This window comes from Gigantopelta aegis, chromosome 10 (genome assembly GCF_016097555.1).
Source record: "Gigantopelta aegis isolate Gae_Host chromosome 10, Gae_host_genome, whole genome shotgun sequence".
Lineage (NCBI taxonomy): Eukaryota > Metazoa > Mollusca > Gastropoda > Neomphalida > Peltospiridae > Gigantopelta > Gigantopelta aegis.
The window spans coordinates 71538211-71564233 of NC_054708.1; the positions used below are offsets into that span (position 1 = coordinate 71538211).

Genomic DNA, 26023 nt, shown 5'->3' on the forward strand with positions numbered 1-26023 from the left:
GTCGATGTTTCCTTCTGTTAATAACTGTATTTGGTATTTCCCTCTTCTGTCTGTTATTCTTCGCCAGTGGTTTTCCGACCAAGGTCCGGTCAATTGGCGGGGCCTGGAGTAGTCTCCAAAGATCGACGCCCGGTACTTGGGATGGAGTTGGTCGCAGACGATAGCCCAATCAGAGCGGTTGGGTGTTTCCGGTTCGGCGGCCGTTGACACCTTCCTTCTCTTGAGCTCTCGTTGCCCCGCTCCTTGGACAACAACTTTTGGAGGCGCTGATGGGCTTGCTGGGGGGGGGGGGGTGGGGGGTCCATGATTCTCACGTGCCAAGTATCCATCTCAGCTGGTGGGTCCACAGGAGGGATCGCCACTGTCAGTGGAGCTGACAGCTTTGGTCCCCCCTGTTCCGCTCCTGGCAAGTGCTTCTGTCGAGTCTCTGGGGGCGGCCGAGCAGAATGACCCGCTCCCGGTGGTTTAACCACCGGGTTTGGGTCGCCCTGTATCGCCCCTGTTGGTCTCGTTTTCCTCTTCGGAACAGGAGGGACTGCCCCTGGCGTTTGAGCCGCCAAGTTAGGCCCCCCCCCCCCCCCTGCGAAGTCTTAGGTCGCCGCCTCCGGATTCTCCCCTTCACTGCAGGTGTCTTGTTGGCTCCGTAACACAAGGTTACAGTGGCATTGTCCCCATTGTGCTCGATGCGGTACTTGACCAGCGGGCCAAGTACACGCAGCACAGCCCCCAGGGTGGGGGGTGGGGGGGGGGAGAGAGAGAGATCACCACATTCTCGCTAATCAACTTCATCGCTTGAAGGTCAGCTTGGGTATGACAAGAATCGACAAGAGGCGTAATGTAATTGGTCGATATTAAAATTGTTATTTATAGATGAAATGTCACCTGTTAGATCTACTGGTAGACCCAGTAGAGCTAATTTTAATCAGATTGTTCATTCATCCACTGTAGTTCCTAATTGTGACATATGTTGTTGTTCACATATTCACTTCTAGTAATTGGGAAAGAATTAAAACAATTGGTAGTTTTCAATAGCAAGCATTCTGACTGAATTTTGCCCATTGTGCATTGACCTTTTGAAACATGGCTGTATAGCGGAAGAGGCGGTAGTTGTGATTCGGTTCCTGAACAGGTGGTTTGGACCTGTAAAATAAATGCTTATATAATGTATGTTCGTAATGGTGTATATTTTTAGTGCCAACGAGAACACGTTCTATTGGCAATCTTCATTCGAATTTGAGCAATTTAACTTGGATTTCAATGACAGATGACATCTGTGTGGTGAGACCTAACGCCTCCGTCAGCAAAGGGAAACTACTCGTCTTAGCAACGTTGAATAGAAACGTAATAGATCCAAATTTTTACATATTAATGGCCATCCGCAGTAGATATGTATTTCTCGGATGATAGTAAGTCTAATTTAATTATTATGCTTGATGGTGGTTTAGCTTGAATAAAAGTGGTGAAGTTTGTTTTAGTCCGAGTAGGCTACTCTGCCGTTTGCTAAATTGCGCAAAAAAATAGTATGGTCGAGTATTGTAAAATCGAGAGTATTCTAAGTTCGAGACTCGGCGATTTTCGTGAATTTCATGAGCACGCTCGCGCTTCAGTCGTTTTTGCTAATAAAAACATCACAAGAGACGCCAAGAGGTTACTAACAAGTTTCACAGAAATAATGTGATACAAACAGGTATCATGTGTGGCCAGTTTCTGTGAGCATTAACATTTGGTTCTAAAGCATATCAATATTTATAAACAGACAGTTATTCAAATACCTATCTAACTAGGTTCAAACATAGAATTAATGTGACTGAACCTATACCATCATACTTTTATTTTGGTGAAAGACGTCAGCAGATACTTCACTGTTGACTTAGAATGGGTAACAGTAACCTAAATGGCCATAAATTTAAGTGTCATATCTTGGATAATCCAAAATGTGTTTGTGGGCTTCATGTGGAAGATGCCAAACATTTCTTGTGTCATTGCCCTCTGTTCAGGGTGCATCGAAATACCCATTAACTATAATGTTTGATTATTTGGCGATCTACACTAATCAGGAAAATATAGACATTTTAAAATTTGTGCATGACTTTATTGTAAGCACTAAATGTTTTGAAACTGTTACATTTCTCTACCTGTATTATTTCTATGTATGTACCTTTCCTTTTTGTAGCTCACTTTTATGTTATTCATCTACTATTATGTTTTATTATTATTATTATTGTTAGTTATTAATTGTACTTTGTCTGTCATCTTGTCAGTTTGTTTGTAAAAAAGTGTAGGGAAAGGTCCTAATATAGGCTTGTAGCCTGTCGACCAATCCCACCAGCAAATGGAATAAAATATTGTTTAAACTAAATACCTACCTTTTTGTTAGTATTTCTACACTTAAACGCGCTCTGTCACGGATGGTTGACCTAATTACTGACCCAACAAAATATTATATGACAATATATACATTTGATTTGTACCTAAAAGTACTTTATTCAACCATCTACATAACCACCATATCACACTTATTGTTGATATTCTGAGAAAAATAACAGCTATTTGGAGAGCAGAGCTATACACCCATGTTTCAAAAATACCATGGCAACTAAAAACATTCCCTGGCGTTTAAAAATGAAATCACATTTGCCAGTTGGCGACTGTCCAATAATTTTACTTTAATCTGGAAACAAAACTGGACGTCGGAAAACAGTGGACCAGTAGCAATGTATCTTCCATAAAACGTGTTTTCTATCGGTAGTTTGTTGGAAAAATAAAAGTTTGAGACAAGTTAATCGGACTAGGAATAACAGTGACGTTAAGGGAGGTAATACTTGAATTTCAAGTGTTTGGAAATAATTCGGCCCCAGTTCAGTTTTGGACCAAATCGGTCCTGTCCCATTTAGAGCCAGGTTTTATTTATGTATTAAAATGAGATTTTTACCGGCCTCGGTGGCGTCGTGGTTAGGCCATCGGTCTACAGGCTGGTAGGTACTGGGTTCGGATCCCATTCGAGGCATGGGATTTTTAATCCAGATACCGACTCCAAACCCTGAGTGAGTGCTCCGCAAGGCTCAATGGGTAGGTGTAAACCACTTGCACCGACCAGTGATCCATAACTGGTTCAACAAAGGCCATGGTTTGTGCTATCCTGCCTGTGGGAAGCGCAAATAAAATATCCCTTGCTGCAAATCGGAAAGAGTAGCCTATGAAGTGGCGACAGCAGGTTTCCTCTCAAATCTGTGTGGTGCTTAACCATATGTCTGACGCCATATAACTGTAAATAAAATGTGTCGAGTGCGTCGTTAAATAAAACATTTCTTTCTTTTTTTTAAAATGAGATTGTTGATTCACTGTGTTTCTTTACTTGTCTGTTTCAAACTCAAACATTAATTATTTTAAATGTCGACTTATATATGCGTTATTCTGCGCTCCAATCGTGTCGTGCTTATCGTGATGACGGGTCCCTCCACAATAACGACGTCTCCAGTCAAAAATGTTGTTTTAATCACGTCGGAAGTCATGTTCACCAGTGGAGGATGAAAACATGTTTATATTTTCATGACTTGACTTTAGATGGCTTTAAAGACACAGCTATTTACAAAACAGTATTTACAGATTTGCAAGGCAGTATTTTACGAAAATAAATATTATTTAAACCAAAAGTAAGGTGGCCGATTGGCAACTACTAGTAACATGTTGAAGCCTGGTAATTATTATCACAATGCTTTTATTTAACTTTGAATGAGTACTGCAATTTAAATGCATATCTTAGCAGTGCCATTAAAATAGTAATTCGCTTAATTTCGTTTATTAAAATTATTGGGTATGGAATTTGATAATGATAGTTCATAGTCCTTCACTGTTTTAGTGGCACGGGACACAAACAGTAACTTGTAATTACTAGTTAACAACTAGGAATTACCCCTTCACAAGTTCATTCGAATGTGGTCCTAATAACAATTACGGCATTAGTAATGTGCCGTAAAATGGCAGATGAATCGATTTAATTACAAGTATATATTAGCTGGCTACTAAATATAAGTGGCTGGCGACTAAAATATTATACTTTACTGGCCAGGGAAGAGTAAATTTGAACTTGCTTTGTAGAGCACTGGTTTTCTGTAACAACCGCCCCCACCCACCCCACCCCATCGCAACGTGATTTTACCAACATTATAATACATGTAATAATAATAATAATAATAATAATACACATTTATTATTACTATTACTACTGCTGCTGCTACTGCTACTGCTGCTACTATATTATTATTATTATTATTATTATTATTATTATTATTAGCCTACTACTACCTTTTTGGGGTGGAAGGACGGTGTCTTATCTGGAGGAGTTTTGGCTATAAAAGTGCAAGATTAACATGCGTGCACACACGCACAAACGGCAGGCTGAACTTGTCCCAGCACGTAGAACTGGATTCAACTGGGTTAAGTAATAATTAGCCAACCTTTGGACGATGAAACATGCAACAGTACACTGGTTTTTTATGCTATACATTAAAACCGAAATACCACTTTGTGAACCAGTCAAAATAATTTGCACACGCGCCTAATAATAATAATAATAATAATAATAAGGAAGAAACCTGTCATCTCTTATGTCTGTAACTGAAACATTATTGAAAGGGGTCCCGTGCTGTTCACCAGACTAGTGTGTTCCTACTGAATTGTTGGATCATGTCACAATTCAGAACACTTCAAATCAGTTGGTCATGGATATAATCACAAAGCATGCTGCAAATTCAGCTGGATTCTGCGATTACGCAAATCCAAGATTTTAAGTCGGAGGCGTAATATTAGGAGATGTGACTATATTGGATTTTTTGTTTTAAAGATGTATTTTTTCCTTATTGTTAAAAATAAAATATACTTTGTAAATTGAAAACAGATTAAAAGTAAATATTAAAACAGTAACTGCACAGTTATTATTAAGTATCTGAATCTCTGTGCCATCAGGCATGATTGAACATGCATCTAAATGACCAGCATTAAGTGTGTTCCAACTAAACAATTGAACTTGGTTGACTGAAGGGACCACTGAATTGCAGGGGGGGGGGGGGGGGGGGGGGGGTCAGTAAAATGTTCAACAAACACTCCTACTAGTCACATAAAGTGTTATGGTTGCCTGATGATGAGATATTTGTAGATATACATATAGAGAGAGAGAGAGAGAGATCGTTCCAATAGTTTAATACAATTTTCTCTGTAATTTATATTGACAAAATATACAACCCTTTTCAGATGCCGAGTGACCAAAAACTATAAAGATTTACTTGGGTTTAAAAAGAGGGCATTCGGTCTTGGTGACAGATTTCCTAATAAAAATTATGCCATTATTAAAGAAAATAATTTTAATTGTATATCACATTAAATATGTTCCATCACTTTAAAAGATAAAGATTGAACAGGCATGTCACTGCGGACTGACTGCGTTGTATATATATAAATTGTCATCTCCTTACAACCCCATTGTTCTTAATCATGCACTTGTCATTCGCGTGTTAACTGTTGTGTCACTTTCACCTTTCACAGTGTTCGAAATAAGCACTTATCTGTTTGTCATGACAAGTGATAATCTGCTGGGACAAGCAAAATGTGCCTTAGTGGTTGCCCAGTGGACAAGTAAAAATGTATAATGCTGTTTCATTTTGAGCAATGACAAACACTGTCCTTGCTCTTTAATAAAATTAACAACTTATTTTTGACAAGTAAAAGTATTGATGGACAAGTAGATTTGTAGATGTACTTGTCCGGTAGACTATTGAAAAAAATTCTGCTCATTTCTATCACTGTTTCAGTCGATGAATACCAGCACTGGTATAAATGAATCTTACATCATATTGGCAAATGAAACATAATCATATAGCATGCTACGACTTCAGCTGGATTCTGTGAATCCAAGATTTTAAGTCGGAAGCATAATATTAGGAGATGAAATCACAAAATATTACATCATTTTCAATCCTTGAAACAAATAACAAACTCATCATTAAGATTTACTTACAATGCAGGGGTTGATGCCAGTGTACGACTTTAAATTAAACAAACAAAAACTTTTGATAAAATGTTACTTACAAAATCAACATTTAGGATGGTGGTACCCAAATATGAAAAGGTTTGTACACGTAAAAAATATTGATAATTATGAATGACCCCTCAGGCAGAAATACATAACATATAAGAGAACCAATTAATTAAGCCTACCCTTTAATTAAAACTCAAATAATATTTAAAAATTTTTTTAAATAGTAATAAAAGAAAATGTATTATACAGATCTGAGGTTTTTCTTTTTGTCAATTATAAGCCTACCAGGACCGAGGTATGTGCATGCATAATTTGTGACAAAAGTATGTTTTGTCCCAATACCGGTAATGCATTTCAGAAAATTGATACTTGAAAACTTGTTTTCAGAATGTGATGAGTGCAGTCGAACAAAGACTGCTCGATTGTTGTCTTGGATTGAAAGAAGAAAACTGAAGAAAAATCTAAAGCGACAAAACAGTAGAGTATAATCAGCAGGAGAGAGAGAGAGAGAGAGAGAGAGAGAGAGAGAGAGAGAGAGAGAGAGAGAGAGAGAGAGAGAGAGAGAGAGAGAGAGAGAGAGAGAGAGAGAGAGAGAGGAGAGGGAGAGAGAGAGAAGAAGAGAGGAAGAGGGAGAGGAGAAGAGAGATGAGAGAGAGAGAGGGAGATGGAAGATGGAGAGGGAGAGAGGGAGATGGGAGATGAGAGAGACTGGAGAGAGACGAGAGAGATATGAGAGCTAGAGTGATTGTGAGAGTGAGTACATGTATGCATGAGTGTGAGTTTATAATCTACATTCAGGTTCTTGGTGGTGGGTGGGTAGAATATATGGTGAGTGTATTTAAATTATTAAATTAGTGCAAACTGATTCATTATAACTGATGACCGATTGTGAAATTCCAGTTCCCCAACACTAATTTAAATGGACCAGAGTAGGCAATTTCTATAACAAACAGACAGTTTGGCAATAAATCAAATATTTCTATCAGTCGTGTGTATGTCCTATGTATCCCATCAAGTGCTGTTGCTTCCTCTCAATTAAAATCCTGGAACCACCTCTATAGTTGATAAATTTAAAAATTAAAGAAAAAAGACAACATCCTTAGTTATAAAGACAATCAATTATTTTAAGTTCAAATAGAGATTTGCTCCTTGTTTAAACTATATTTCTATATTGTATTTTTTTATTTTCATTTTGTTTTTCAACATTGACTTGTGTACCGGTATTTAGAATGCTGTGAGTGTAAGAAGAGAAAGTCGCTATCAATGATCTCTTGGATTCAAAAGAGAAAAGAAAAGAAACGACTAAAACATCAATGTGGTATGTTAATGGCAAGAGAGAGATAGAGCATGTGTGTGTGTCTGTGTGGGAGAGAGAGAAACAGAAATAGACAGAGAGACAATACATACAAGATTTATATAGCGGGGCAGTATATCGTGTAAACCGTTCATTATCGATACCATGTCAATACCGATTTACCATACAGAGCAAATCTCCAAATACTGAAATTTCTGTATTGAAATATGTTTCCCGCCATTTAGTAAAGCTCTAACAATATATCTGAAACGCAAAATAGCTGAAAATGAGAGAGATATAAGGGCCTTGTTTATGTAAATTAATTTTATTTAGATGAAATTAGCGGGTGAGACTTAACTCGGGCATGCATTTAAAGCTGAGTATACCGAAAATACCGCTCGATATCGGTATTGGTATTGTATCAATACTGAATACTGTACTGATACTGAGGTAATTCACCCCAAAAATACCGATACTGGTACCGAACCTGAAATTTCAATACCGCCCAGCTCTAAAGATTAAAACACATGTGCGGGCACACACATGCACACGTGCGCACACACATACACACACACACACACACATACACACGTACACATACACATACACACACACACACATCTGTAGCTGAATAACTTGATCATGACTTTATTAATGTGGAGCAATTTAAGATTTTACCATATTGATATCGAAAACATTTTCACCTGCTAAGGGGAACTAAAAATGACTCCTTGAAAAGTTGAACTAGTCTCAGGGGAGTGGTGTGGAGTGAGAGTGATAGCTCCCCTCAAACGGCAGGGTCTACAAGAGAAATGGTTGTGCACGTTTTTACTTATTTGTAGACAGACATATTTCAGAAAATTATTAGTTTGGGTATAAAATGCTATGAAAAATATAATTCTATTTCAATGTATATTATGTTTTTAAGGGTTATAAGTGCTTTAAATGTTTTAGGGATTATATGTTATAGTTTTACACAGAATTTATTGTAATAATTAAGGAGGCGGGACGTAGCTCAGTGATAAAATGCTCGCTTGATGCACGGTCGGTCTGGGATCAAACTCCATCGGTGGGCCCATTGGGCCAGTTCTCATTCCAGCCAGTGCACCATGACTGGTATAACAAAGGCTGTGGTATGTGCTATCCTATCTGTGGGATGGTGCATATAAACACTCTTGCTACTAATGAAAAAATGTAGCAGGTTTCCTACTATATGTCAAAATACCAAATGTTTGACATGCAATAGCCGAAGATTGGTGGTGTCGTTAAATAAAACAAACTTTGTAATAAATAAAATCTGTAAGCTCAACATAAATGATGATGTACAAATTGTATAATAATGGGTTAATTTAAGTTCTTGCTGATTTTTATTCATTATTTTATAAGTCTGTCATCTCTCCCTCCTGTTGAATGTTAAACTTCATCTCAAAGTTAGAGGAAAAGTGACTTTGCTTTACAAACTGGATTTAAATTCACCCCTGACGTTGTACTAAGTTAGTTTTAAATTACATGTACTAAGTTGAAATAGTGAAAAAGGTCTTAATATTTATTGTATTACCTCTCTCCCTTAGAAATTATCCAGGCTTCCCAAGAAGCAGCCCGTATATCACAGGAATGGCAAACTGGTATGTATTTTGGATTCTATTTGATAATTTTTCAATTGATTAAATATTATTATTATTACTTTTCCTTTTCATGAATTATAATTATAGTTATTCCACAAATGGTCTTATAACACTGGGACACGAAGGCTTTGTAAATAGATCGAATTTGATGCATTTCATGCATGCTTCTATTTCATCACATTCACCAGAATCCTAGTGTTTTCTTGAGATTTTTTACAAATTTCTAACGGACGAATTAATTGAGAATTTGAGGATACCGGTATTATAAATAATATCGTGATTAATATTTTATTGTCTGCACATTACATGAAAATATATGTATTTATTATATACATAGCAATGAAATATATAGATCTACAGAAACCATAAAAGTGATATCCGGTGAAAAGTCATATTTTCACTGTATTTTAGCTACAGTGAAAATATAGAAATCGTATTTACTTTTTTGTAAAATTCATGATTAAATTTTATTACCCATATGGGCTCAAATATACAGTGTGCAGATTGCTTCTACAGCCACTGAATGGCTGGCTTAAAAATCACGATGTTTGGTTGGTTGCTTGCCATGGCCTGAATTTCACTTTCATTCATATAATGTTTCCATTCATGAGTCAGATTACACATACGTTATACGATCTACAAAGATTTACAAAAACAAATGGACTCATTTGTTTCTTAAACATGAAATGTTATATTTTCATAAACAGCGGCTTTAGTGATACATGTATATAAAAATAATTATTTTCAAATACAAATACAGTTGTATTATTTTGTACTGTAAACATTTAGCTGTAAAAAGAAATCCGTTATACTATGACGTCACTTACATTACGTCATGTAATGTGCATAATACTATATGATGTAATGGCTGATGGCTTTGTTGTAGACTGCAGAGGAATTTTTACATTAAAAATCAGTTAAAATTGACAATGGGTAATAAAGAGAATAACCAACTCGCTACTAGGAGTTACAAATTATCTGTCCCTCGTAAATTAATGTTGTAAAACCCTCACCAAAGGCTCAGGTTTACAACATTCATTCACTCGGGACAGATAATTCATAATTCCTCGTAGCTTGTTAGTTATTCTCTAATTATCTCCCTTTGTCTCATTTCTTTGTATTTAAGTTTGATGATTACCAATGCATCTGATCATATTTGAAAAATAAAAAATGCAATTTAAACAACTATACCTATAAGAAAAGTGATATGAAGTGCAGTTAACAAAACATATCTAAAACTAACTTATTATGAAGCTAAATAATGATGACACAATTAATGTCCTGTCACTGAGTGTAAGTTAAAATAAAATGTTCGATTCGTTTTGTTTTTGTGGGGTTCTTTTTAGGATCGCTTTGTCAGATATGTTTGCACAGCAGTATTATTAAATATTAATGTTAATATAATAATTAAATAAAGATAATTTTTATTCAAATTACTTTTAAAAAATAGTCATGTAAATTTTTTGGAAAAGTTCCATCGGAAGAAATATATAATGGCGTAACTTATTTTCGATAGGATAAGCAAAGTGAAAGATATAGTTTTCACACATCACGAGTTGACATAAAAATAGTATTAGAAAAAAATCCCATGAAATAGCCTCGATATACTGTTGATGTTTTAAAAACAGTTTATTCACAGATTCCTTATTTACAGATATATCTCAACACACTCCCAGGGAAAAGTGAAAGAGATTATGGATATACATTTTTTCTTTTAAAATAAATAAATTAATAAAGACTAAAAACATTTACAAAGCTCAAAACATTTTTTTTTTCTAATAGATGTATTTTTGGGTTTTTTTTTTTTTAATTTGATTTTATGGGAATCTAAATTTTTAAATTTGCATGATGTTCACTAATGGGAATATTACAAGAATTGAATTTCTGGATTCCCCTGAAGTGAGCTGTATGTCTCAAGGGACTGTCCCGAGTTTGATGTCACTGTTTTGTATTACTGCAGCCTTTTTAATGACTTCATTTACATATTATTTAGGGTAGAACATGGCTCAGTGGTAAATTGCTTGCTTGATGCACAGTGGGTTTAGGACTGATTCCTGTCAGAGGGCCCATTGGGCTATTTCTCGTTCCACCCAGTGCACCACGATTGGTATATAAAATGGTGTGGTGTGTGCTCTCCTTTTTTTGAGATGGTGCATATAAAAGATTCTTTGCTACTAATGGAAAAATGTGGCAGGTTTCCTCTCTAAAACTATATGTCAAAATAACCAAATATTTGACATGGAATAGGCGATGATTAATAAATCAATGTGCTCTAGTGGTGTCATTAAACAAAATAAACTTTTAACTTTGTTACCGTACATGTTATTTAAAGATATAGTAAAGTAATTTTATTGTTTAAAATATCAGTATCCTTATTTTCAATATATCTCTTGTCATCCTAATGTTTGTATTTACCATTATTTTACACTCAATAGACAATGTATTCATTGTGCTGGGGTGTCATTAAATATTCATTCATTCATTCCTAACATTTGTACAGTTGTGTGTGTGGCGGGAGAGTTTCGGGGGTCAAAACCTTTCCATTCTCAAGCAGATTTTCTTTTTTCACGACATATTTTCTGAGAGAGCATGATTCGACCTCTACTATAAACTGCAGTCGCCACAGTCTAAACCCACGCCCCGCTACAATTCCTGCTCACATGCCTGTTGTAGTTGCCCAAACTAGATTTTACCTGTCAATAATTTTGTACATTCGAAAAATATAACAGAAAATGAAATGAGCTTTTAACCATTTATAAGCATTAGAACTATCAGAAACACATTGAATATTCAGACACTGAAATAAGAAATAAGAAAATATATTTAATATTTAATTTTTGTCATTAAAAATCTCTTTTAGTAAGTAACATTACCGGGTATAAGAATGGCAGCAAGCTCAGAACTAAGTTTAAATAAACTGAGCCTAACCGACATTAAAGAAATGGGGCTGAAGTTATTAAGCATAGTAAATGTATGTAGTTACAGGTACACACGTATAAAACAAACACAGGCTTCGTAAATTGGGCCCAGAGGGCAGGACGTAGCCTAGTGGTAAAGTGCTCGCCAAAGGCGTGGTCAGTCCAGGATCGATCCCCGTCAGTGAACCCATTGGACTATTTCTCATTCCAGCCAGTGCACCACAACTGGTATATCAAAGGCCGTGGCATGTGCTATCCTGTCTGTGGGATAGTGCATATAAAAGATCCCTTGCTAGTAATGGAAAAATGTAGTGGGTTTCTTCTCTATGACTACATGTCAGAAGTACAAATGTTTGACATCCAACAGCTGATGATTAATAAATCAATGTGCTCTAGTGGTGTAGTTAAACAAAACAAACTTTATCATTACAGAGAAACTGGACAAACTGAGATATTTTTACCAGAGTAAACTGTCCACAATGCGAGAGAGGCTGGATGCATATGCAGCAGAAAACCAAGAGATTAAAGGTTTTATTTTTAAACTGGTTGATAGTTGGTGGGGTTTTTTTTCACGTGTCAGTTTTAAATTCAGCACCAGTGCTATATTTAGGAAAATGAGGCTGAAATACAGTTATAAACTTACTTGGGGGTAAATATCTTGATGCTAAAAGATCCCTTGCTACTAATAGAAAAATGTAGCGGGTTTCCTCTCTAAGACTATATGTAAAAATTACCAAATGTTTGACATCCAATAGCTGATGATTAATAAATCATTGTGCTCTAGTGGTGTTGTTAAACAAAACAAACTTTCTGCTATATCTCGATGCTTATGGTAGCAGTTTATCAAATAGCATCTCACTGGGTCAAAGTTTGAAATGCACTTAACTTTGAGAGAGAGAGAGTAATTTTACATGCCCCTGAGGTCAAAAATGAAACATTTGCAGGCATCAAATAAACAATAACTCCCGCAAATTTAAAAACTCAATATGGTTATGTCCATTGTAAACTGAATCGTTTTTCTACTGAACGAACTGTATATTTGGTATTTCTTGAAAAAAATACCTGGCTACAATCTAACTCTAGACCCTTGAATCATCAACTTCTCCTGTTCCAATTGCTAATGACGTCACTTTCTAATGACGTCATTAGCTTTCCGGGTGTTATTTTCATTTGATCCCGAAAAAAGAATGTAATTAACCAATCACAATACAAAACACACTCGCCATCAATTTACAATAAGGTTTGAAAGTCACCTTGAATAATTTAAGACCATATCTGTCATCTGACCAGAAAACTCCTATAATTTACTTGTGTTGATGTACCAGCTACTATAATAATTGTACTTGAAACACGTACAGGATCCTATTTAACATTATGTAAAATTTTATTTTATTAAACCACGTGGTATTTTTATTACTGCAGACTCATTCATTCATTCACTCACTCACTCACTCACTCACTCACTCACTCATTCATTCACCTAAAGCATTTGATTGCTTATGTTTTATTTATTTCCATCATTTTTTTATTTACTTACCTTTGTTTGACACCCAGTAGCCACTATATTCTTTGTGCTAGGGTTTCGTTAAACATTAATTAGTTAATTCATTCCGTTTCCATTCAAGCACTGTGCAAATAACTAACAACCATTGTTCAGCTACAACACGTTTAGTAATCATTTATATTCACTGCTGCAGATAAGCTGCGGAAAATGAGCACTTTTTATCGGGAGAAGCAAGCATACCTCCAGGAGAGTGTGGATGCATATGCCATTGAAAATGTAAAGTTGAAAGGTTTGTGAAGATGTTTGCTGAATACACATTCAGTTTCCAGTACTTGTCATCGATACTTTTATATAAAATCAGTTCGACTTACACACAAGTGTAATAATTGTTTTAGTACCCGCCGTTTTTTAAAAACATTTCTGACATATCGGTAAGCCACACCATATTATGATGTCGCTTCCCAAAATTACGTCATTGATGGAACACATGATTACTTGTTATTACACATGTTCTTCATATGATTTTTATTAACTTGGTTATGTTGAACCATGCGGATAATAAAAAATGTTATTAAACAACTTAAAGGTACTGTGTCAAAGTTGCAATAATGGCGGTTCCATTCAAAAATATTTATTAATTTTTGCTTTGAAACATAAAGTTTATACCATTAGTTATATGCCAATAACAAATTACAACAAAATAATTCCATTTACTAGTAGATTTTTTTTTTTAAAGGGGAATCCTTAGAGTGTCACTATTTTATACGTACACATTCAACATACTAAGTTTACCCACAATTCTTTGTGGTCAGTTGACAAAAGAAACAGTTGGTGGCCGTGCTATATTTAGCCACAAATTATTCTGGAAACCCCTCTTGTCGTCCAGTACAAGATGTTTTAAAATTATTATTCTAGAGTTAATTATGGAAAGATTATGCATGGGATCGATTAATTTGAAGTTATTTATTACAAATGAATTTGAAAATAAATTTTGTTTGTAATTTTAACTTTTTAAAGTTTGACACAGGACCTTTAATTAATAAACACATTTTATTTTCTGATATTTCAGACACTGTGTGCCAGCTTAAAAAGAAAGTATCTAAATTAGAAATGGCTTTATGTGTAAGTAATTTTATCACTGCTGACAACACCTAATGCATTCAACATGTTTTTGCTATTTTTGTACTGTATGTGTAGTTTAAAATCATATATCAATCAATCAATCAATTCTTTATTGTATGTAAGGCCATAGGCTCATATATACAAGAACTCACATATTGATATTTTGGAATCTGTTGTTCAAATGATTAGCCAGCTGGTTTGGTAACAACACAAAACAGAAACATTTATTATTGGATGTTACATTTCCAAGAATATCTAAAAATAGATATTTATAAAAGCCTGTGGTCAACTTAACCATTCTTTGAACAACTGGCACCTGGTGGCCTTGGATCACAGTTATCTTCCCATTTGGTTGACCCAAATCTGGAAATATATCTGCGCAAGTAGTGTTCTGTTTGACTGATTATTTCATGGCAGACAGCTTTGAATTGGCAACTATTAGACTGACAGGGGAGAGCATCATGTTTAACTTGTTGACATTGAAGACCTTTTTGTGGTAATTCCGGCCCATGCAAAAGTATTGCTTTTTGTGTAAAATGGGTGTACTCCAGTCAAGTTTAGTGGGTGTGTTTGTTTAAACCAATATCCTGGGAGAAAGAGCTGGACAACAGGAGTTGTCCTTTTCAGAGTATGTTATCATCATCAGGTAAACGTTCATTAAAACAAATCCATGGGCCTACTGATATTAATAAAAATGCTATAGCCACTAACACTATATAGAAACATATAGCATAAATAATTGTGGTCTGTGGCCAGGTGACAGTATTTGTAAGTATAGTAGCAAACATGAGGCAGGTTATAGTGTAGATAATGAAGAGTCTGAATAAGTGCATATTCTTCACAATTGCTGAACACTTATATGTATTATATTTCTGAATGTAAATTATTAATGTTTTTCTTCTTCTTCTTCTTCAAAGAATGAGACAGAATCAGCAGCACAGAGGTATAGCAAGCCAAAGAGATATGAAGTTAACCCTGGAGGTATATTTTAACAAAAAAAAAAACATTATTGTCACGGAACATGCTCTTAAATTTGTTTCGCCTGTGACGATTTTAATTGTGTTAGAGGGCCGTGTGCAGTTTATTGCCCGTAGCCCAGATGGGCAACTTGTTACGTAAGACTTCTGCGCGACCGTCCTCGATCGGTACGCCTAATACACACCCTCAGCCAGGTGCGGAGGCCATGTGGCTAGTAGTTACGTAATATCTCCGGTAGTGCTGTTTATGGCCAGGAGATTGCTCGCGGTTGGCGAAAGCCAGACTGACGATCAGAGAGAAATATACCGACTCTAGTAGATGTAGAATATGAGATGATACGTGAGGTACCGCCTTGTACCCCCAGGCAAAATCCTGATTTATAATAAATAGCTAGTGTTTTAGAGATATCGAGGAGAACGAATACGAAGGCTCCGAGGGAACGTTAGTCCGTTTGGACTTTGGTAAATATATTTTCTGCTCTGTGTATAACCTTGATGTGATTGATGTGACTTTAAATATTTTAATACTGTATTATACCAATATTCTTTAGACAGTGTCTTCGGTCATCTGACGAAGTAAATCGTAGACTTTTTGTTCTAACATTATACGAGTATTTGGTAATATAAAGCTTAGCCAGTCATCCTAGCGGACCTAGGTACACTGTAGGTTATTGTCTTTATTGTGATAAGTATTAATTCTGTGTTACAAGATTACTGAAAGAGTAGTTAAGGGTTAATTAAAAATTAACCCGTTAGGAATAGAGCTGTAATTCCTTTATTAATTAAGTTCCCCTGCAAGCGTTTCTAAATTATCACACGTTACTGAACGAGTAGTAAGGGTTAACTAAAAATTAACCAGTTAGGAATGGTGTTGTAATTCCTTTATTAATTAACTTCTCCTGGAAACGTTTCTCAATTATCACACGTGTGGGTGTGGTGTAACGGTGAAGTGATTCGCATATTGTGTAACTAGACACCTAGAGATTAACTAATTAAGTGATCAGTTCTGGGTTGTTATTATTGCTGTTATTAATTTACTACTACGGCTGTACATTTGTCAGCGTAGATTAATACAGATTCCAAAGTGTATTGTGTTTTTGTTGTGTTTCTAGTGAGCTAAACGTGCTATAAATATATATACTTTATATAAGATCGTATCTCTGATCATACCTAGAGACGAGCCATACTAGGGTTTAACAGCCTGTTACAGAGAGATCTAATAGATATACAAGTAGGAGAGACATTTTGATAATCGTGTTTTATTCGAGTAGAAAATTAGGGCGCTCGTCCCGGATCTGAAACGGGACATGCATATTTAAAAAAGTATTGTTTGTAAATGGGGGCTTTATAAATTATTTTTACAAATTTACTAGAAGTAGCACGTTGTTCACTAGAAAATTAATTAATATTAAGTGCGTCATATCTAAACATGGATAAGAATTTGCTGGATAGGCCTACGCTCAGTGTAGTGGAGATTAAGCGAGCACGTAAGGCCGAGTTAGTTGAAATCGCGGGTGAGCGAGAAATTGATTTAACATCAGCTAAAACCTTAGGAGATATAAGGACAATTATTATCCAGGAAGTTTTTGGTGATAGTCCTGTTATGGAAGACAGTGAGATTGTTCCAGAGATAGAGATAAATGAGTTAAGTGTGAAACAACAATTAGCTTTTAAAAGACTTTGGTACAAAAGAGAAGAACGTGCATTAGATAGAGAGAGAGAGAGAGAAAGAGAAGAGAGGGATAGGGAAGATAGAGAGAGGGAGAGAGAAAGGGAGAGAGAAAGAGAAGAGAGGGATAGAGAATTCCAGTTAGAAAAATTAAAAGTGGAACATGAGTTAAAGTTGAATACTGAAGAAGTTAGACGTGAGGCAGGAAATGGTTTTAACATGTCGGAGGCTTATAGATCAGTGCCTGTATTTGACGATCAGGAGGTAGACATGTTCTTTCAACTTTTTGAACGGGCCGCTAAGCAGCTAAATTGGCCGCAGTCTAAGTGGACATTGTTAGCCGTGTCTAAGTTTAAGGGGAAGGCTAGTATAGCTTATAATTCAATGAGTGATGAGCGAGCAAGTCAGTACGACCTAGTTAAGTCTGCAGTGTTGAGGGCGTATGAATTACGACCTGAGGATTATCGTTTACGGTATAGCGAGTTGAGAAAAACGCAGGGTCAGTCTTATAGTGAGTTTGTGGCTAAGAAGGCAGGGATGTTTGATAAATGGGTGGTGTCTCATCAGGTAGAGTCATATACCGAGTTACGGGAGTTGTTGATCTTACAGGACATTAAAAATGGATTACCAGTTAGCTTACGTATTCATTTAGAGGATTGTGATGTCAAAAAGATAGAGGAGGCAGGCATAGTGGCAGATGATTACGTGTTAATACACAAAGCTCAGGCAGTACCGGGTAGCTCTTTACAACAGGGTGATAAGAAGAAATTTCAGCCAGCTTTTTCCCGGGAAAGTAACTATCGGGGAGAGTCATCTAGTTGGTCAGCTAGTCAGGCCAGGAATGCACCTGGTGGGCAAAGTAAGGATAGACCTGCATTATCAGCCAATGCACGAACTTTTCGTCCACATTGCAGTTACTGTAAAAAGGATAACCATCTTATCGGGGACTGTTTTAAAAGGAAACGCGATAATGCGCAAGTGGTCGGTTTAGTGAGGTCAGCTCCGTTAGCGAGAGAGTTAATGGTTAGTCCCATGGCAGAGAAAGTAAACCCGTATGTGTCCACTGGTATGGTTTGTGATGTGAAACAAGAATTGAGTCCTAAGGCTATATCAATCTATAGAGACACCGGGTGTAGTCAGAGTTTGATCACGCAAGAGTGTTTAGCTGGTATTAAAAATTCAGACATAGGACGTAGTTTGGCCTTAACCTCAGTTACTGGCGAAAAAATGGTTGTCCGGTTACATAAGGTTTTCTTGTGTTCGAAGTTTGTGACGGGACCAGTCGTTATGGGTGTTGTGAAGGACTTGCCTGTTGAAAACATAGGAGTTTTGTTGGGTAATGATTTGACTAGTCAGTGTTGTCAGCCGACATGTGACCAATTGTTAATTAAAGACAGCCCTTTAACAGTAGAAGAGAGTGAGGTTGATGAGATTAGATATCCTGCGTGTGTAAAGACTAGGGCTATGGCCAGTAGGTTAGCACGGGACCTAGAGGATATTTGTGATTTGTCTGATACGTGTGTGAGCCATGAAATTGGAGTGGATGAGGTTATCAGTAAAATGGTAGATAAGTCAACTGACAAATTAAATGTGGTGGAACCTGTTGATCTCCCGCAGAGGGGAATTGAACCAGTTGTGTTTGATAGAGGGGATTTACCTTGTAATAGACAAGAGTTAATTCTAGAGCAGGGGGCTGATCCAAAATTGTTGGCAGTTCGCACTACCTTGTTAACTGTGGACAAGGGAGTATTAATAAATAAAAGAGTTAGGGATAGGAGGTTGCCGGCGACCGAACTAACTAGGAAGGAACTGAGCCATGCTCAGAGCAAAATAAAATCAGTGTTTGATAGGAAGGCTAAGAATCGGGAATTTAAACCAGGGCACAAGGTGCTGCTGTACCTTCCCATTAAACGGGGTTCTGTGCAGAACAGGTATTTCGGTCCCTATGTTGTGCACAAACGAGTTAATGAGACAGGGTATATGATAAACACTCCTGATAGGGTTAGGAAAAGTAGGTATTGTCACATCAATTTGCTAAAAGGTTATTTTGACAGACTGCCGATAGTTCCAGAGAGACCGGTCCAAATTGAGAGACACTCAATTTCCTGTGATGACGTCAAGACTGCAGAGGTCAAGTTGGCCAACGGCCAGATTCTAGCAGACTTGAACCCCCAGCGAGCAAAGCTGACTACATTGATACAAGACAATGTTTCCATTTGTCGGGACCTTCCAACGGTTACCAATACCTTAAGCCAAGATGTGCGCTTGGAACCCAACGCTACACCGCGTCGACAGCATGCCTATCGGAGAAAACCTGGAAAACGTGCGACGCTGAGAAAGAAGGAAACGAAGTTCCATTGGTCAGGTGAATGCGAGAAGTCATTCAACCGTCTCAAGCAGAGGCGCTACTCGTCTCCCGTGATGGCAGCACCAGACTACCGAGTGCCTTTCAAGCTAGCTGTGGATGCCAGTGACGTGGGTGCTGGAGCTGTGCTGTTCCAAGAAGACGAAGACGGACGGGACCATCCTAATGAAAGCCTCCAACCAGAGAGTTTTGAGGTGGAGTCTTCTTCTGCAAGAATACCCAATTACCATTGAACATATCAAGGGCACATCCAATGTAATCGCTGATGCCCTGTTCCGAAGTTGAACGTTATGATAATGTGTTGACATTCTTTATTTCTGTTTTGTTTATATATATTCTATTTGTATACCAGGGACTCAGAGACTCAGTGTGATTACAGGTAGTCACCTTATTATTACATGTGTTATAAATGCCCGTATGCGTCGGTTAACGCACCCCTTTGTTTTAATGTAGTATATTTCCCTATTCCTAGAGTAGAGGAAATATCCTTTTTGAGGTGGGGGTGTGTCACGGAACATGCTCTTAAATTTGTTTCGCCTGTGGCGATTTTAATTGTGTTAGAGGGCTGTGTGCAGTTTATTGCCCGTAGCCCAGATGGGCAACTTGTTACGTAAGACTTCTGCGCGACCGTCCTCGATCGGTATGCCTAATACACACCCTCAGCCAGGTGCGGAGGCCATGTGGCTAGTAGTTACGTAATATCTCCGGTAGTGCTGTTTATGGCCAGGAGATTGCTCGCGGTTGGCGAAAGCCAGACTGACGATCAGAGAGAAATATACCGACTCTAGTAGATGTAGAATATGAGATGATACGTGAGGTACCGCCTTGTACCCCCAGGCAAAATCCTGATTTATAATAAATAGCTAGTGTTTTAGAGATATCGAGGAGAACGAATACGAAGGCTCCGAGGGAACGTTAGTCCGTTTGGACTTTGGTAAATATATTTTCTGCTCTGTGTATAACCTTGATGTGATTGATGTGACTTTAAATATTTTAATACTGTATTATACCAATATTCTTTAGACAGTGTCTTCGGTCATCTGACGAAGTAAATCGTAGACTTTTTGTTCTAACATTATACGAGTATTTGGTAATATAAAGCTTAGCCAGTCATCCTAGCGGACCTAGGTACACTGTAGGTTATTGTCTTTATTGTGATAAGTATTAATTCTGTGTTACAAGATTACTGAAAGAGTAGTTAAGGGTTAATTAAAAATTAACCCGTTAGGAATAGAGCTGTAATTCCTTTATTAATTAAGTTCCCCTGCAAGCGTTTCTAAATTATCACACGTTACTGAACGAGTAGTAAGGGTTAACTAAAAATTAACCAGTTAGGAATGGTGTTGTAATTCCTTTATTAATTAACTTCTCCTGGAAACGTTTCTCAATTATCACACGTGTGGGTGTGGTGTAACGGTGAAGTGATTCGCATATTGTGTAACTAGACACCTAGAGATTAACTAATTAAGTGATCAGTTCTGGGTTGTTATTATTGCTGTTATTAATTTACTACTACGGCTGTACATTTGTCAGCGTAGATTAATACAGATTCCAAAGTGTATTGTGTTTTTGTTGTGTTTCTAGTGAGCTAAACGTGCTATAAATATATATACTTTATATAAGATCGTATCTCTGATCATACCTAGAGACGAGCCATACTAGGGTTTAACAGCCTGTTACAGAGAGATCTAATAGATATACAAGTAGGAGAGACATTTTGATAATCGTGTTTTATTCGGTTACGGGAATTATAGAATCCCCGTGACAATTATTCAAAATACTCAACTTGTGACCCCCTCCCCACCCCCATATCTCCCCCCCCCCCATATCCCCCTTGAGTCCCAAAACATTTACTTTTTTTTGTCCTACCATATATATATATATATATATATATATATATATATATATATATATATATATATAGATATATATATATATATATATATATATATATCCTGCAACCACTGTTTCTATCTGCCAATTATGATGACCGATTAAAGCTAAGTCATAAACAAATACTATAGCAGATTATGACTTTTGACGTCAAGCATGTGATGTCACATCAGGGTTCGATCTTAGCGGTCGCCTGATCTGAAAATATTGACGGGCAAATCAAACCCTTGTCCCAGTTTGCCCGCCTGGTGACAAAAATATTTATTGACAGTCACAGTGGAATGACTGAATGTTCAGATCTATATTCATCATAGTGATGTGCAGTTAACTGTGGAATCCGTTCTGTTTTGGTTATAGAAGAAAAACTGAAAACCGTAACCGTGGTGATAGAATTTTTTTCCAAATTTGCCATTTTTAGCCTAGCTCGTCCAAAATGGAAAAAAAACTATTTCCTATGTGAGTCAATACCAAAATCCACTTCTGGCAATAATCCTCCGAACGACTCATTGTCTTGTAATGTTGATCTGCGAATTCGGTACACGTTTTGAATGTTGTGTGGTGTTGTTTTTACAATGCAAACTCGTCGCCATTTTAACTTGGTGAAATGAAGCAGGGTTCCGAAAACATAATGTCTGTAAACATAATGCTTATTTTACCGCATCTACGTGATATTTTCTTATATGCATATCTCTTCTGCAAAAGTCATCTATGTTTATTATTTGTTTGAACCCTTCATTTGTACCCATACTTTATTTGTACCCGTAAGGTATTTCCAGTGGGGGTTTTAATATCGGCTATATTTTCGTTAATTTCTGAGACAAAAGATAGATTTACTGTTAACACTGCAATCGGAAATAATTGTCTTTGTATCAAAATAAGAATTAAGATAAATTGTTTTTTAAAGTTAAACCGGATTAGAAATGAAGACAATTACCATGATGTCGTCCTTATCATATTATGTGACATTACGAGAAGACTTCGATATTGACCCATTTGAAACAACCCGGTCATTTGATTCTTACTTACACTTCAGCTGAGGTGTTCCGAATGAGTTTATTTTGCAGTACGTTTTCTTTTCACTACTTTTTTGTTTTAGTTGCAAAATAAAACCATGCTGACAAATAGTTTATTTTATATATGGAAAAAAATGTCACAAAAGTTGAGGGACAGAATCTCTGGCTAGTGATAATATTTGTAGGCTAATGTATTTTTATACATGTATTTACCAACACAGCTGACTAGTAGTATTTTTGATTTTTTAATAGACCTACAAGCCTGGAACATGATGAATTTCATCGGCAGTCACAGTGGAATAAATAGATGTTAAGATACAATGTATATGAAAATAATGTTCATTGTCCAAAATAAATGTTTTCTCATAGTATATGTTGTTTGGATATTGATAAATGTATTTACTTTACAATTTGAGTGAAAACCCCCAAGTGAAAGTACTGTCAACACTTGCCCAAAGGCCAAGTCAAAATGTTTCTTAAGCTCGAACACTGTCACATACATAGATACAAAATAGCTCATTTAACTTCTAGGTCAGTGTACAATGTAGCTAAAATAACAGAAATAATAGCTTTTTCCAGGATAAAAACAACAAATACTTAATGATTCATTCTGTTCATGCCGAATAGGAAATTCCACTGTGCAAGCCTCACAGAATTTCCCATTCTTACCTTCACAAGATAAAGCCGATCTCTTATGTCATTAACTAGGTACATGTATTCTCTATATAATCCAAAGACAATGTGCTTGTGCACCCCCCTCCCACATTTGAGCATGTGTCCTCCTCACATAGTCCTTAAGTCCTATGAGTAGAAACTAAAAACTCTTAACATTAACAATGTTGTAATGATCCAGTATCATAACCCTTGCTTAGCTTGTTTAACAAGAATTTTTTTTTTTTTTTTTCAGTCTTCACATCATCGACAAGGTCTACACCTGAAATGGAATCTTTACAAACAAAAGTAATTATGATTTTATTTTTTATTATTGTGACAATGTATTTTGTTTGTTTTGGTATTTTTGTTGTTTGTTGTGAGGTTGGCCCTAAAAGCATCACCAGCCCTGATACTGATTGATTAAGTGGTTTGTTAAATCTTGAATCTGCCCTGGTAGGAGAGTATAGAACAATAACAGAAGTAACCAGACAAACACACACATTCATGCCCGCATGCATGCATTGGTGCGCGCACACTCATACATGGGCTTTTTAAACTCCATGGACGTTTGTTTTGAGAACATTCAGCTTTATACATTGCAGACGCTGGCAAATACCTTTATTGTTTTTTTTTCTCAATTCAGCTGTCCCATTCTGGTATTTTTATCACCAGAATCATGAATTTCATAAGATTTGTCTTTTTATGTATGTGATATGACTGGAATCTAATTCTCAAAAGGAAATATTGTGTGAATAATATCAAACCAGCATTACACAATGCTTGCTTTTTAAAAGTTTGTAACTGGCTTTTTTTTAGTTTAAAACAAATTTGTTAACATGCAACAGTCTACATGTAGTTGTTACCACCAATTTTTAAGGACGCACACTCCAGACCATTAACTGTTTATTAGATTCCAATCTGATCATATCTTTTAAAACCACCAGTTCTCTGGACACTGGCAATTCGACTACCTGTGATTGGGTAAGACAGAAACAGCAGAGTTGAACACCCCCTCTCCAAAAAAAACCCAACCCCCCAAAAAAACCCCACTCCAAAACCCAAACAACAATTAGATGACAATGTCTACCTAGCATTAGCTGACACATTGTTAAAGTTAAAGTTTGTTTTCTTTAATGACACCACTAGAGCACATTGATTAATTAATTATCGGCTACTAGGTGTCAAACATTTGGTAATTATGACTAGTAGTCATCAGAGAAAACCTGCTACATTTTTCCATTAGCAGCAAGGGATCTTTTTATATGCACTTTCTGACAGACAGGAAAGCACACACCACAGTCTTTGACCAGTTGTGGTGCACTGGTTGGAATGAGAAAACCCCCATTCAATTGAATGGATCTACTGAGGTTGTTTGATCCTGTGACGCAAGCACCTCAGGCAAGTGCTCAACCAACTGAGCTAAAATCCACCCCTAGCTAGCACACAGTATAAGTTGAGTAAAATGTGGAATGAAGAACCGGTGTGATTATTATTGTTTCTTGTTTAGATATTGTCGCTGGAATTCACAGTATTCCGTCAACACAAACTGATGGAGCTGATGGAGGAAACTTTACAAGCATTTGAACCAAACTTCTCAGTGAAAACCCTCGGAGAGGTCGAGTGCTGAGCAAGGCCATTCCAGAAACAAACACAGGGAGCACTTTGACAAATCTCACTTGTTCATGTAACCCTGTGAACCCATCAATTTTTAATTATTATTTTTGTGTTTATCAATTTGTTATAGTTTTGTGGTTTTTTTCCGTGGTTAATTTTGAAATAATTTTGTTGTACAGTGTATGTATGATAAGCATTATGTAGACTTTGTTTTGTAGTGTTTTCTGTTGGGAGTTTGGTACTTAACATGTAAATTCTTCTTTGTGTTTTTTATTTTTTGTTTCTTTTTTCCAAAGTATGATAATTCAATATTAATAGTGTGTGTGGCTGTAGACTAAGTTTATTCCCTATGTTGTATTAAAGCAATCCTATCTTACCCACCATCATAACTATTATAACTGTCCTAACGTGTATAGAATTTTATATTCTAATTTATATACTTGTATGCTATTGTGAATATTGTTTATAAATGTCTGTCAATATTTTGTATGTAAATACATTTTTTCAAATATCAAAGGATAAAAGAATGTGTTTCCTTAAATCCGCTCTAGAAAAAGAAAAAACAAAAGAAACAAAAACAAAAACGACTGTCCAAAAATAGTAAAATAAAATAAATCAGGTATTCATGTACATGCCTCAAAGAACTTGGCAATATTTTGGCTAATTTGTTAGTGGGAAGAAAGCATTTAAAAATGACTTGTTGCTAGTCAGTCAGATGCATATAAAAACACCTTGCTGCTAATTTTACAGAGTATTTTATTTGGTTTGTTTGAGTTTCCAGACCGAGTGTAACCACTACAATAAAACGTTAGGCAGCCACTACAATAAAACGTTAGGCATCCGATAGCCTAGTTTAAAATGTGCTGGAGATCAATTCAAACTATGGCCTAACATCGTTATGCAAGAGAACAAACTTGCTTCCAACACATACTTGGCCACCTGTATTAAATGGCAACAAGTTACTCTTTTGTATTCACTTTCCCCACAGACAGTAAATTACATACCATGCTAATAATATCCTAGTTATAAAAACCAGTTGGAACGGGGAGAAAACACTGTGCAATGTCCAGCATCTCACCTCCAACAGAGGCGGAACGTATCCCAGTGGTAAAGCACTCACCTGAATTGCTGTCATTGCACCACGACTGGTATATCAAACCATGGTATGTGCTATCCTGTCTTTGGGGTGGTGCATATATAAGACTACTTGCTACTAATGTAGCGGGTTTTTCTTTCTAAGACTATATGTCAAAATTGCCAAATGTTTGACATCCAATTTGTTGTAAACATTACGAACTTTAACTTGCGTCCTGCAGTATATAAATGTGATGGCTTAATTTA

General features: G+C 36.5%; 1 protein-coding gene across 2 annotated transcripts; it reads left to right on the forward strand.

Moving 5' to 3' along the window:
* The first annotated feature begins 1304 nt into the window (after window positions 1-1304).
* LOC121384464 lies at window positions 1305-25429 on the forward strand. Of its 2 annotated transcripts, XM_041514866.1 has the most exons (10): window positions 1305-1406; window positions 6422-6511; window positions 7263-7352; window positions 8900-8953; window positions 12304-12399; window positions 13569-13664; window positions 14445-14497; window positions 15415-15478; window positions 23322-23374; window positions 24576-25429. In XM_041514866.1, the coding sequence occupies exons 1-10, from the start codon at window positions 1388-1390 to the stop codon at window positions 24693-24695; spliced, it is 735 nt and encodes a 244-aa protein (XP_041370800.1). In that variant the 5' UTR covers window positions 1305-1387; the 3' UTR covers window positions 24696-25429. The 2 variants fall into 2 exon arrangements, with proteins under 2 accessions (XP_041370800.1, XP_041370802.1); XM_041514868.1 differs by lacking the exon at window positions 7263-7352.
* The last annotated feature ends 594 nt before the right edge of the window (window positions 25430-26023 follow it).

Bases quoted from the DNA above. Each gene is read 5' to 3' on its own strand.
- LOC121384464 (XM_041514866.1), top strand. The intron at 13,665-14,444 runs GTTTGTGAAGAT...CTGATATTTCAG, and splicing joins TGAAAATGTAAAGTTGAAAG to ACACTGTGTGCCAGCTTAAA. The intron at 14,498-15,414 runs GTAAGTAATTTT...TCTTCTTCAAAG, and splicing joins AATTAGAAATGGCTTTATGT to AATGAGACAGAATCAGCAGC.